Source organism: Stegostoma tigrinum, chromosome 3 (genome assembly GCF_030684315.1).
Source record: "Stegostoma tigrinum isolate sSteTig4 chromosome 3, sSteTig4.hap1, whole genome shotgun sequence".
In the NCBI taxonomy this organism is placed as follows: domain Eukaryota; kingdom Metazoa; phylum Chordata; class Chondrichthyes; order Orectolobiformes; family Stegostomatidae; genus Stegostoma; species Stegostoma tigrinum.
Window position 1 is genome coordinate 23053249 of NC_081356.1, and position 14973 is coordinate 23068221.

At 41.3% G+C, this 14973-nt stretch overlaps 1 protein-coding gene across 1 annotated transcript in view; it reads right to left on the reverse strand.

Moving 5' to 3' along the window:
• LOC125451321 (ADAMTS-like protein 1) overlaps positions 1–14973 on the reverse strand; it is a 515681-nt gene that overhangs the window by 236323 nt on the left and 264385 nt on the right. The window contains exon 3 of the mRNA XM_048528318.2: positions 11967–12094. Within this exon, the coding sequence (XP_048384275.2) occupies positions 11967–12094 (128 nt within the window). The remainder of the gene's footprint in view (positions 1–11966; positions 12095–14973) is intronic.

Below are 14973 nucleotides of genomic sequence, written 5' to 3' on the forward strand. Positions count from 1 at the left end.
CACTTAATTCCAAGTAAATATTCTATGTTCTTTCCAAGCGTGAGTCAGAAAAGACACCAATGGAATGAGGAATCCCTACTTCATGGCCTTCTGGGTGTCAGGGTGCTTAAACCTCCAATTACATTCCCGGATTACTAGGTAGTTGCATCAAATGGTGACAGATAAGGTTGAAATGCACCTGGTTGAGATAGTGCAGAAAAGAGAAGAGTTGAACTTGGCAACTCCATGAATGAGGCTGATGCTCTGGCATTGTTCGAGGCTCAGGCATTAACACAGGAAATCAAACCTTTAGACCAAACTCAGGCAGAAGCTCCTGACATATATTCCTTTGATGCTATGGTAAAAGGAAGTGGTACGCCTTAATGGTATTATGCTTGCTGAGTAGTTGAAAACTGGTCATATTTGGGGAAAGTCCAGAAACACCTAATAGTCTGGCACTTGAAGACTGGAATGAAGATGTAGAGTTAGTTACAGTGTTCCAGTGACTCAACATGAGTGAGCAGGCACAAAAGAAGTTGTTGTTGGAAAAGCTCAGCAGGTTTGGCAGCATCTGTGAAGAAAAATCAGGGTTAACATTTCGGGGCCAGTGAACCTTCCCCAGTTCCAAATAATTAACCCTGATTTCTCTTCACAGATGCTGCTGAACTTTTCCAGCATCTTCTGCTTTTGTTTCTGATTTACAACATCCAAAGTTTGTTTGTTTTTTATGAGTGAAAAGGCAGTGTTCACATTGGTACATCTGTACAAAGAGTCTAACAGGAAACATTGGGAACATGTATAGGTGTAAATTAATCCAGATTTCCAACTGCATCTTGCTGAGGTGTGTGATTGTGTGCGCCTCTTCTCTCGCCCAACTCTCCACTTTGCAGGGATTGGACATCCCTTATTATGCCTTGATTGAGCTCTATCTGTCCTCAATCACACTTTTCAAAGCTAGGGGTTTCTGGTTGTTAGTGACCCAAACAACACTACAATGCAAGTAAACAAATTGAGAATACAATAGGGTTGAAAGCATTGAAAGATATCTGGGAATATTCGGAAGGCTATGTGGTAATCGATACGGGCAGCACAACATCAGGCCAGCCTTGGGTCACAAGAGTCATTGACATCACTCCTTGCACTCAAGGTACATCAGATTGTATGAGACCCTCAGACTGTTAAATAGAGAAAATCAGCCTGTGCTTTTACCCACTGGCTTCATCACTGCTCTTGAAGGCACATGCTAGCCATCTCCTATTGGTCAATATCAGGTCTTGTTGGAATGTCATGTCTCATATGTAGCAGAAGTCCCAAAAGATGTAACTCTGGGAATTGCCCTCCTGACTCCTGAAAGAAATGCCGAGGGTAGCCATGCAGATTGTCAATTTCGCCAACGAATATGTTCGCCTCTAAGTAAAACTGGCCCAGGTGTCCTTAAGCCTACCCATTTTGTTTCTGAGGACTAAATCATGAAGCTTATTTCAAAGATGAACATTGTCGTGCTGGAGAAGACCCAGCAGAGACATCTTGTTTCATTCTTGCTAAGTGCAGGGCGAGATGATCATGACATTGGGCATTGGGACATACTGAATCATAAGACTGTGACTAAAGATTCCTAATGTCAAACGCCACCCCATCACTGGTACGTACTCCAGTTCCATCTGCAGAAGTCTTTGGAGTAGAGTGACACCTGAGGATCGGTGTCATTTAGTTGATGATAGCAATTGAACTATCAGGGATGGATTAACTGATGTCTGCTAACACAGTGTTAGGGTAGTATGTAAGACTAGATATCATATTTCATAATAATTTGAAGATTAATTTAAAACCAAAAATTTTACTTCCCCACTTTCTGCGCGATAAACTTGTCACACTTCTATAAGGTTTTAGCAAAAGTTCATAGCTCGGGTTCTGGGAGAGTTTGTTGACTTGCTCGCCAAGCTGGCTTGTTTTTGTTCAGACATTTCATCACTGCGCAAGGTGACATCATCAGTGAGGCCTCCAATGAAGCAATGTTGTTCTACTTCACTTGCAGTTTATACCGTTCAGTCCATTATGGTGAGCAGTGTCATTTCCTTTTTTGTTTTGAATGGTTTGTATTCGGGACCCAGTTCTATATGTCTGCTGTTGCAATATGGGTGGAGAACCACGCCCGTAGGAATTCCCGGGTGTGTTTATGCTTGGCTTGCACTACTATGGTTACGTTATCACAGTTAAACTGATGGCCTTCTTTGTCAGAGTGTCCTGATTTAAGGAAAGTTTGTCATGTGGCTTTGCTGCTAACTGATATTCATGTTTTCTGATGGCTAGTTTCCTTCCTGTCTGTTCGATGTAATGTTTGTGGCAGTCGTCGAATGGCGTTCTGTAAACTATGTTGGTTCTGCATGTTGTGGGAATGGGGTCTGTAATCTTTGTAAGTGTTTGTCATAGAGTGCTGTGGGCGAATGGGCCACCATGATTCCTAATGGTTGAAGGAGTCTCGTTGTCAGTTCTGATAAGTTCTTGATTTAGGCCAGTATGTTAGGGTGTACTGTGTCCTCTTGTTGCTGTGTATTAGTAGGCATCTGCAGATGAAGTTGAGAGGATATCCGTTCATAGCAAAGATTTTGTATAGATGCTGTACCTCTTTCCTGCGTAGTTCTGGCATGTTGCAGTTAGTGGTGGCCCATTTAACCCTGACATCTACAAACAGAAGCTGATTGTTGTTTTCTTCTTCTCGTGAATTTAATCCTGGTGAATACCTTGTCGATGAGGTGTTGAGTCTCTTCTAGTTTGGTGTGTTTAATAATGAGAAAGGTGTTGTCCACATACTGGGTCTGCTGTTTAGGTTGAATGAGGGGGGAGGGTGGTGTGTTTTCGTCTTTGCATGACTGCTTCTGCAATGACTGCTGAGATGGATGACCCCATGTGTATGCCATTGATCTGTTTGTGTACTGAACCATTCAATCTAGTACTTTGAGTATGTTGTCGTTGCTAATGGAGCTGCTGGTTTACGTTCCCGCTTCCTCTAGCAATGTGGCCAGTGTTTCTTTGACTAGTGGGATGTCAACTGACGTAAATAATGCTGTGACGTCAAAGGATACCATAATCTCATCATCGTTGATTTTTACGTTCTTGATGGTATTGATTAATTCCTGGGTTGCGTGGATGGAATGGGGTGATCCATCAACTCAGTGTTGCAGTCTCTGTTGTAGATCCTTGGCCAGTTTGTGTAAAGGGAGACAATGGGTCTGAGGGGGCCGGCTGGTTTGTATACTTTAGGAAGTCCATAGAAGAACAGTGAGGGTGGTTTTCGTGCCTTTTGGTTTCATTCTTATGTAGTCGTCTTGATTATCTGTCCTGCATCCATTAGTCTCCTCAGTGTCTGGGTGATCCTATTACCTAGCTGCTGTGTAGGGTCTATCGCCACCTGTTGGTAAGTATTTGCATCTGCTAGCAATGTCTGTGTTTTCTCAACAACAGCAACAAGAACAAAGTTGCTGGAAAAGCTCAGCAGGTCTGGCAGCATCTGTGAAGGAGAAAACAGTTAATGTTTCGGGTTGGGTGACCCTTCCTCAAAACTGGTCAGTGTTTTCTGTGCTTTCTCAAGGTAGTCTGGTTTGTTCATAATGACAGCCATGCAACCTTTGTCCGCTGGTACGATTATAATGTTCTTCAGTTTTTCTAGTGTTTTTCTCTCTGATGTATTCAGGGCGTCCCATTCTTTCATTCGGCTTAATCTGGGGATTATAGTTTGTCCGACGGTTCGTTGTGTTTCGTCCGTGAGTCTGTTGTCTTTGTATGTAGTCTCCAGGGCTGCTATGAAGCCTGCTCTATTCACACCTTTGTGGTTACAGTTCATTCCACGTAATAGGAGAGCTTTCTCAGTTTCTCTGAGTTGTCTGCAGGATAGGTTTCCTATCCACGTGTCTGGTTTTGTTGTTGTCCTTGGCTTTGTGGTGGAGCAGTTTGGTAAGTTTCTTCTGCAGCTTTTATCGCTTCTTAGTTTTTGTCCTGTATAATTTGACTTGTGCCTCATCACACACTTCGTCTTTAACAGTCAAGTACACAGACAAATCAACGGCACACCCATGGGGTCATCCATCTCAGGACTCATTGCAAAAGCAGTCATGCAAAGACTAGAACACACCACCCTCCCCTCATTCAACCTAAACTGTGGACCCAGTACATGGACGACGCATTTGTCATTATTAAATGCACCAAAATAGAAGAGACCCACCACCTCATCTAAAATGTACTCAGCGGAATTAAATTCACAAGAAGAAGAAGAAGAAGAAAACAACAATCACCTTATGTTTGTAGATGTCAGGGTTGAACGTGTGACCAACAGGAAGTTCCAAACCTCAGTATACAGGAAAGCAAGCCACAGTGACCAAATCCTCAACTTCCACAGCAAATACCCCAACGTCCACAAACAAAGCTGTGTTAGGACACTATTTAAACAGGCCACCACTCCCTGCAACACACCAGAACTATGCAGGAAAGAGATAACAAAGTGTGAAGCTGGATGAACACATCACGCCAAGCAGCATCTCAGGAGCACAAAAGCTGATGTTTCAGGCCTAGACCCTTCATCAGAGAGCTCTCTAATGAAGGGTCTAGGCCCGAAACGTCAGCTTTTGTGCTCCTGAGATGCTGCTTGGCCTGCTGTATTCATCCAGCTTCACAGTTTGTTATCTTGGATTCTCCAGCATCTGCAGTTCCCATTATTTCTATGCAGGGAAGAGGTTCAGCATCTACACAAAATCTTTGCTATGAATGGATATCCCCTCAACTTCATCCACAGATGCCTACTAATAGACAACAACAAGAAGACACAGTACTCCCTAACACACTCACCGCATTGCCCTATATCAAGAACATATCAGAACTGACGAGACTCCTAAGACCACTAGGAATCATGGTGGCCCATGAGCACACAGCCACTCTACAACAAATACTTACAAAGATTAAAGACCCCGTTCCCACAACATGCAGAACCAACGTAGTTTACAAAATATCATGCAACCTACCACAAGCATTATATCAGAGAGACAGGAAGGAAACTAGCCATCAGAATACATGGCCGTCAGCTAGCAGCAAAATGACACAATGAACTTGTATCAGCACAGTGGGACAAAGAAGGCCATCAATTTAACTGGGTCAACATAACCATAGTAGCACAAGCCAAGTATATACACGTATGGAAATTCCTGCAGGCATGGTTCTCCACCCATAATGCAATCAACAAACATATAGGATTGTTACATTTCTAATCAGTTTTCTACATAGGTACTAAACTTCATTTTAAAAAAGAAGCCTGCAATGGCCATTATCTCTCCTAATACTTGGAAACAATTGCAACTTGCTAAAATAGCCACCGGTTACTGAGATCTAGCCACATAAACTCACAGTTTACTTTGACAGGCTGTTGCCGCTGCTGAGGCCAGTGTGTCTGATCATAACCAGGAGGCGTACAATAGAGAAAAAAGCTCAATACAGCTCCATTAAATAATCAGTTCCATGCTGTCTTTATACGCTTGTGCTCAAAGTGAGGGCTGTTAATATAAAGCCATCTCTATAGATGTTATCCACAATCAACGATCACTCCTAGTTTACAGAAACTGCAATATTTCCTGTAATACATTCAGAAATTTAACTGATTTACGCCCTCAGTTTATCTCTCTCTGCTACGCCGGTACAATATTTCTGATTTCTATCCTGATCATCCTTGGAGCTACTTGAAACCATGTGGACAATCATGTGCCAAATTTTCTGAACTATTACTCAGATCAGTGCTTTTTTATATGTACCAAGAATCTAAAATGTTGGTTCAAATCTCAGACCTAATGGGAATAAGACAGAATCTAGTTTATGAAGCTACTGAAAATGCTGGGTCAAATCGTAAATGATCAGAATAACTGCCATGATCTGCAAACAAGTGGTAAGAATTCTAGAATCTCATTTTAATATTGGAACTGGATGATTTTGTCATTGAAAATCAGCAATTGTAACAAATCACTGTGCCAAAATCTGTGCCCACTAATGGACAAGATGTTGGCAAACAGCTTTAATTTGAGCTTAATTATCAATCAGAAAAATACACAGTCTGTTCATGATCTGATGATAGGTCAGTTTCCTGACATGCTGGCTGAAATGTAATGTCCTCTCCCGTGGAGAACTTGGTGGCAAGGGTGGATAATTGGGCCAGCAATAGCCAGTTAGATTTAATCAGCAGGAAGGTGGTGGAACCTATGAAATGAAGGCCATTGTTGACACCTCAAACCACCACCAAGCCTTTAACATGCATCACTGGTAGGCAAGGGAACTGTCATGCGGGATGCTTGAGAGACAAATCCTACTGAGGTTGCTTGTAGGTTTCTGGGGCAGGGAATGGGTCTTGCCTCATTACTCGGCACGATGCTTGATCAAGGGACGCAGTGTCTGGAAGGGAGTGCCCACTGACAGAATATCCCCTATTCTGGCTGCAGATCCCATTACATGCACTATCCCTTCCATTAGCATGGATCTGCTGCCTGGAATTCCAGACCTCAGGCAGACATAGTAATAGCAGTAATATTAACATTTCGAGTTTGGTAACTCTTCGTCAGATCTGGAACCAAACATTAACTCTGCTTTATCCTCACAGATGCTGCTAGGCCTGGAGAGCTTTGCCAGCAATTTCTGTTTTTGTTTCAATTCTCCAGCACCTGAAGTTTTTTTTGTATTTTGTTACAGTAATACAGGCATGGCTTTACCAAACCCGCACAGTTCAAACAAGACTTCCCTATTTTTAAGTCCTAAACTCTGAGCAATAAAGGCCAAAGCTCGATTTGCCTTCTTAATGACACACTATGCTCACATGTTAACTTCTGTTTCATGTAAAAGAACATCCAGATTCCTCTACAGTGCACTTTTTTTGGAGTCTCTCATTAGTTAAATGTCTGCCTTTTGACTCTGCCTTCCAAAGTACGTGACCCCATACTTTGCTACATGAAACTCCATCTACCATGTTTTACCCACTCATTCAACTTATTTATATTCCATTACACTTTTCTTATGTCTCATCACAATATGCCCTCTTCTCTAATTTTAAACAGTCAAATTTTGCAACTTATCAAATGCCTTCTGAAAATCCAAATACACGATACCCACCAGCTCCCATTTATCAACTTCACTTGTATTCTCAAAGAACTCTATAAAACTTGTCAAACATGATTGCCCTTTCACAAAACCATGTTGATTCTGTTTGATTATATTTGCTTTTCTAAATGTCCAATTTTGTACTTAATAATGGGCTCTCACTTTCTTGCAATGACAGGCTAACTGCCCTATACTTTACTGCTTACTCTCTTCTTACCTTCTTTAGCAAGGGGAAGTCACATTAGCAGTTTTCCAATCCACTGGAAACTTCCCAGAATCCAGCGTCTTCTGGACTGTTTTGAACAATGCCTCCAATATCCATCAGCTGATTTCTTTCAAGCATTTTCCAAGGTGGCAGGTGGAGAAGTAAATTGTTTCTATGGTCCTGGTGAGGACAGTTGAGGGTGGAGGTCAGGACAAGCAGTGTGTGCAAAGGCTTCGAATATTGATATGATGCTTCAGTTGTTTTGTTACACTTACATCCCTGAGCAAGCTTTACACCTGTTATGAAAAACTTCTCAAAAATCTGCACAGAAACCATGGTAAGCATGACCTAATTCTGCATGGTTTTGAGTTTCTCGCCCTGTTGTCCTTGTAATCAGAGAGTGACCCAGGCAAGGCAAGACCAGCAGTCAGATGTTTAAACTTCTTGTGCAAATTCCACAGACATACACATGTCAGGACTGCTTCACAGTCTCAACCCACATCAGCAATTTGAGTGAAGTGAGAGACCTCTCTCCATACAGGAAGTTTGGATTTATTAATTAGTATCAGACAAACTTGGAAGGATAAACACCAATAACTTGACTTGGAACTTTGCTACCAACAGTAAAACAAAGAAGGAGCTTATGCAACTGGAATTTATCTCAGGGTAAGGCCACGATAGGACTTGGATACAAACAAGATTATTACTTGTCTTCCATGCAAAATATTAAAGAACTGGGAGGCATTGTAGGTTTTTTGTTGCTATTTAAGTCTCATGACCACTTCTTATTACTGTTATCATGATGTCTGATGTTACCAATTTTTAATTGAAACTGATAAAGTGAGGATTGGTTATGAGTATTCCAGTCACATTAAAACTGGGGGCAAGAGTAAGCCTATTTTGTCCAGTGAGTCTGCTCTACCACTCAACTAGTTTGCAGCTAATTGTCCATGTCAAAGCAACTTTCTCCGCACAATGTCCATATTCCTTGATATCTTAATATCCAGAAACTGCCCTCCTCTCTCTTGAATCTGCTCAATGATTGAGCCTCTGTAGGCTTCCAGGGTAGACAATTCCAAAGATTCACCACCTTCAGGGCAAAGAAACTCCTCCTCATCTTAGTCATATATGGCCCACTTTTTATCTTGAGCTGTCATTGGCTCCCAAACTCCTATCCAAATGAAGCATCAAAACTGTCAAGCCCAGTACAAATTCTGCATGTTTCAATCAGGCCACCTCTCCTTCTTCAAAACCCTGGAACAATGTAAGCTCATAAGACAATCCTACCAACTGAGGAATCCATCTGGTGGACATTTCTCACATTCCTCCTAGGAACATGTACGGCATCTTAGGAAGGCAGCTAGAAGTGCACACAATCCTTCAAGTATTGGCTCTTTTAGACTCCTTTATGCCTCTTCTCATACCCTTGTGCAATAAAAGTCAACTTATCATTTGCCTTTCTATTTTCTTGCTCATGAACAAGGAAAACCCAGTCCCCTTTACACATGAACATTTCAGAAATACTCAGCATTTCGGTTTCTCTTACCAAATAGATAACTTCATAATTTTTCTACATTACATTCTATCTCCCATGTTCTTGCCCATCCACTCAGCCTGCTTTAATTACTTTGAAACCTCTTTTCACCATCTCTAGGTGGGTCACATTTCCATATTGTAGTATGTTATCAATAAACTCAGAAATGCTATACTTCATCCCTGCATCCAAATCATTGAGATGAAATACATTTTTAGTACTTCCAATCTGTTTTGTATAGTCCTCGTTCCTTTTCCTTTCGAACAATCCAATTCTTTCATACTAACTCAGTGTTGATATTTCTCTGCCGACTCTAATTTTTATTTTGTCCCCTTCACATCGATACCTTCACCCATTCTTTTTTTAAGTTGAATTGTCCTTCCCCGTTTGCCTTTCACCCTCAAAGTAGCTTTTTCTTCTAGCCCATGTCTAAATCCATCCTCTCGTGGTTTATTTCACCTTTTGAATTTCCTCTTCCAATCCTACCTCTGTTTCTCTAGTATTTTTTTCAGCTAAAACTCCAGCATACGAGACGCCAGCAGACACAGACATGTAAGACGCAGACAAAAACAAATCATTGTACTGAAAGGAATTCATTTCAATAATTACAGAGATCCTACTAAAGCAAATAGAACTTCAGAGAAAGGAATCAATTTTGTTTCAAAACTAATATATCATCACAACATTAACCATGCAGACACAAGAACAAATTAAACCAGTAGCACAAATGGAGGCAGACATCAGATGCCGGATTCCACTCTCAACATACAAACCTACTTGTCGACACAAATTATGGCACATACAGACAAGATACAGACAACACAAACAAAAAGAAATTGGAGTGAATAAAACAGATTAGACAACAACTGTATGACCCACAACAAAATCTGAAAGACGAAATGAGGGAACAATATGCGATGGGGTTTGGCAGGGTGGGGGGAGGTGAAGGGAAAGGGTGTCATTATGTGTAAGGAAAGGAGTATCAGATGGTGTTTGGTACAGAGGATGGAGCAGAAGAGGGATTCATAAAGTTCACTGTGATTAACACTACATGAGAGCTACTAATTGACCATATTGTTGATAAAATCACCGCTGCGGCAAAGTTGCAAATTGTCTGGCTTACTTAAGCTGCCAGTCCAGAAACAGAGATTTTAATTATTATTAATTGCCAGCAGCAAAGATCACAAAGTTCGCTGGAAGGAGGGTTTTACTGTTGACTCTGGGGAAGGGATTGCTGGCACTATGCACAGGGCAAGCTGGAGTCCAGTGGAAGCTGATACTTCTCAATAATTACACATTTGGAAACAATTTTCACCAACAAAAGATATGTAATTGTATATAATCCTCATTAATAAATACACAATGCACATTTTGAAGTTTTCTGAGTAAGTTTATAACATGAAAGAAATTACAGTTTAGGCTATTAGTTTCAAAAGAATCCTCATGACCTTTAAAAACATAAACAATCTGGAGCTTGAACAACTTTCCCCATACTTTCCCTGATTAAAACATACCAGGCCTTGTCTTTATGCAGGCTGCTATCACACTACCCATTGTCAGCCATTAATTGTCCCCATTAGCAGCTGTTCATTCCCTTACACTGACCGATAAGCACTCCTTTGTCTATCCAATTTTTCTCTCTCTTTGGGCTCTAACTCCATCTATCATTTACTCTTGCCGCCTCTCCATACCTCCTCATCTGCATAAAAACCATCTTTTTCCTAGTTGCCATCAAATCTGACGAAGGGTCACAGGACCCGAAATATTAACTCTGACTTCTTTCCATTGATGCTGCCAGACCTGCCGAGACTTTTCAGCAATTTTCAACAAAAGTTTTTGCTCCAGATTTCCAGCAATCGCAGTTCTTTCAATTTTTAATCATTAATTCTGCCTGCTTTGTGGAAATTACTTAATTTGTTTTCAGGCAATAAAATAAACCCTACCTGCAAGGAATTACATGTATCAATGATCAGAAATGAACAGTCAATACTTATCTCAAACACATCCTAATAATACAAGGATGCAAACAATGTACAGGAAATTTCAACCAGATGTCACACATTATAGCACAATGAATGCCCAATACCCAGCAGTTTGTTTGCTTATATCAGAGCACTGTATTTCTAACTTACGTGCCCTGTGTCAGCACAATAAAGCTCCCAAAATCTCTCAATGCTAAAAATACCCTTGCCTGGTTTGGAGGATATTAACTATGAGGAGAGATTGGACAAACATGGTTTGTTTAACCTTTAACGTCGAAGGATGAGGGGCAACCTGATCGAAGTTTACAAAACTATGAGAGGCAAAGAGTGGGAAGTTCAAGGCTTTTTCCCAAGTTAGAAATGTCAGTTACTAGGAGACATAGGTTTAAGGTAAAAAGCTCTAAGTTTAAAAGAGATGTGAGGGGCAAGTTTCTTATTACAGAGAGCAGAAGGAGCCTGGAATGCTCAGGGAAAGGTGATGGAGAATACTGACACAACAGCTTAAAGAGGCATCTTGGCAGATATACGAATTGGCATGCAAGACAAGGACCACGTAGGGGCAAAACTCTTTTTTAAGTTTACAAAGTCTTCATGTGTAGGGGCAGTCTTGATAGGTCGAAAAGCCTGTTCCTGTGCTGTCCTGTCCTTTGTTTGATGTTGTGAACATCATACTGTACAAGTACCTGTTTCCAATTCAACTTACAAATCATCTTTCTCACAGTGCCATTCGTTCCCAACATATGGGCAATTGCTCCCCACATGTTTGACTTGAGACAGATTATAAACAGTCTGCCTTTAAGTAGCTATCAGGGTGGTTACTTTGAATTTAACAGTGTAAAACTTATGGATAAAACGGTCTCCTGTCTGTTGAAGAGTTGCCAGTATCAATGAGAGGCCTCAGGTGCAACTGAAACAGTCGGCAATAATGGAACAAAGTGTGGTTGAAGCTACGGGATACTGTTTGGACTGAGCAATTTGTTCTAGACTTGAAACATTAGCTCGCCCTCTCTCCTTGGATGCCGTCTGACCTGCTGTGGCCCCCAGCATTTGTTGCTTCCAGTTTTACACCTGCCCTGTGGTTCACTTGTAATATTGACATCACAGTCACTAGACAAGAGAACAAACAGTGAAGGGAAATATTTACCGGCTGCTGAGGCATCGTCGCAGAGAGTATGAAGCTCCCCCTGCACAGGTCCTCGAGCACTCACTCCAGGGACCCCAGGCATCCCACTGAGAGTCACCATCCTCTTCAGACCGAGCTATCCGTAAACTCTGCAACACACAAGTTAACCTTTGTCTGAAAATTTACTCATACATTCAAAGCAACTGATTTCAAAGTGTACAGCATCAGCAGAAACGACATCCTTCTGTTTTAAGTAAGATTGAGTGTAGTTTAGTTTGTGGGGTTTTAACCCCAAAGATAAATTAAACATTATTAAGAATAATATGGGGTTATTTATCTAAGGATAACTGAACCTTTCATATTCAATTTCAATCTTTTAAATGTGTAAACTTTGATCTTTTTTATTAGATTAGGTTCCACTGTTATATCTCAGTATTTTCTTCGGAATCACATTCCTTGATGAGGGCAATTTAAATTTCAGAAGGAAAAGTTTACCCAATGTTTCAGAATGAAATGTTACTTCTGAAAGAAAAACATCAAATGACAACTTGAAATGTGAGTCATTTCTGGATTATTTCCTCATTTCAAAATAACCTCTATTTGTTCACATTCCACTCTCTACCATTCATTCTGCCTTGTCCTCCATCCACTCTTTATCTCAGCAGGTAGAGAAATGATGGGGGTAATCGCCTTGTTTGTAGTATTGTTCAAATTGGAATTGTTCTGCAACTTCACAACAAGGCTACTGAAGCCTCAGATTCCACCTATTATGCTAATCTGCAAAATCAGACAGCAGAATACATATTAGTGGATCCCATTATTTTAATCTAGCATCCCTAGGACACTCCCAGATATTAATGTGCCATCTACAATAACTACAGTTACCATGAACATTGACCTGTGCACCCTCCTGCACTGTTTTATATAACCTGGGTTGTCAGATTTAGTTCCCTATACGGCCTTGTACTACGAGCAGATTTTAAACGGGGTGTGAATTCGGTTACTATGAGACTACAGCAATGAAGGAGCCCAGCCAAGAGATGAAGGCCAACTGAATTACTGATTGAATCAGATTTCCAATAGTCATCAAAGTAGCAATTTGGTGCAAGGGGGAATGTGGTGCTTTAACCAGGGTTTACAGCAAGAACTAATCTCTCCAGGACACGACAAGAGGCGAGTGGGAGAAGATAAAAAGGTAGATCAAAAGGTTGACCTGCAGTGAGACCAATGGCAGAATGGCATCACAAACCACAGCATAACAGGAGTACAGGGAAAGAAGAAGATTGGTGAATATTTATAGCCTTAAAAGCAAAAGCAAGCTCTTTACTTTGCATTTACAGTTCCAGTGAATTTCTTCTCTCTCTACCTAAAAGTAACTGTTTAAGTATTACATTGATACTGGTGATTATTTTTACAACAAAAAATATGCTCAGTCCACCGCTTTTTGTCCTTGATTTGGATGTGAACATAGGATGTATGGTTAGTAAGTTTGCAGATGACACCAAAATTGATGGTGTAGTGGACAGCAAAGAAGGAAACCTCAGAGTACAACGGGACCATGATCAGATGGAATAAGGAATGGCAAATGGAGTTTAATCTAGTTAAATGTGAGGTGCTGCATTTTGAAAGGCAAATCAGGACAGGACGTATACACTTAATGGTAAGGTCCTGGGAGTGTCACTGAACAAAGAGACCTAGGAGTCCAGGTTCAAAGTTTCTTGAAAGTAGAGTTGCAGGTAGATAGGATAGTGAAGACAATTTTGGTATGCCTGCCTTTATTGGCCAGTGTATTGAATATAGGAGTTGGAAGGTCATGTTGCAGCAATAGGTTAGGCTACTTTTGGAATACTACATTCAATTCTGGTCCCTCTGGTACAGGAAGGATATTGTGAAATTTGAAAGAGTTCAGAAAGGATTTACAAGGATGTTGCCAGGGCTGGAGGGTTTGCGCTATAGAGAGGTGCTGAATAGACTGGGGTTATTTTCCCTGGAATGTTGGGAGTTGAGGGGTGACCTTACTGATGTTTGTAAAATCATGAGGGGCATGGATAGGTCTTTTCCCACAGTAGGAGAGTCCAAAACTGAGGGCATAGGGTTAAAGTGAGAGGGAAAAGATTTAAAAGGGATCTAAGGGACAACCTTTTCACACAGAGAGTACTGCATGTCTGGAATATAGCTGCAAGAGGAAGTAGTGGAAGGTCTTACAATTACAACATTTAAAAGGCTTCTGAATGGGTACATGAATAGGAAGGACTTAGAGGAATATGGGCCAAATGCTGGCAAATGGGACTAGATTAATTTGTGATATGTGGTCTGCATGGATGAGTTGAATCGAAGGGTCTGTTTCCATGTTGTACAGCTCTATGACTCTAATACAATGAACTGTAAAGAGCAGGAAAACTTGTGTGCTTAATTTATAATTAATTCAAATGCAGTAGCGATGGCAGACTGTATGCTGCGTGGCTGCTACAACGTGTTGAAGCTGCTGGACACCAATGCAATGTAGAGAAAGTTCCTCTGGAGGAAATGCTTGCAGCTCCAGGAACTTCAGATCCAAGTTGAGGATCTGGAATCTGTACTACAGACATTGTCCCACCTCAGGGAAGTGGAAAGTTATCTGGACACTTTACTCCAGACAGCAGTCTTGCTCTTCAAATTAGGCCATTCAAAATTGGCCTGTGATCAGAGATGGAGGGTGTGACTGCAGGTGAAGCAGCTATGAGGAGCCAGGGTTTAAAACTGAGAAGTTTCAGCCCCTGCCACTGTGATTCTTGCAAGCTATGTGCACAAGGGAGGCAACTGCAGGGAGGATGAGCAAATTGCCCAATGGCTTAAGGGATAGCAAGAACTGCAGATCCTGGGGTCTGACTCAATACAGTGTAGAGCTGGAGGAACACAACAGGTCAGGCAGCAGAGGAGCAGGAGAGTCGAAGTTTCAGTCCAAGACCCTTCATCAGCCCTGATGAAGGGTCTTGGCCCAAAACATTGACTCTCCTACTCCTCTGATGCTGCCTGACTTGTTGTGTTC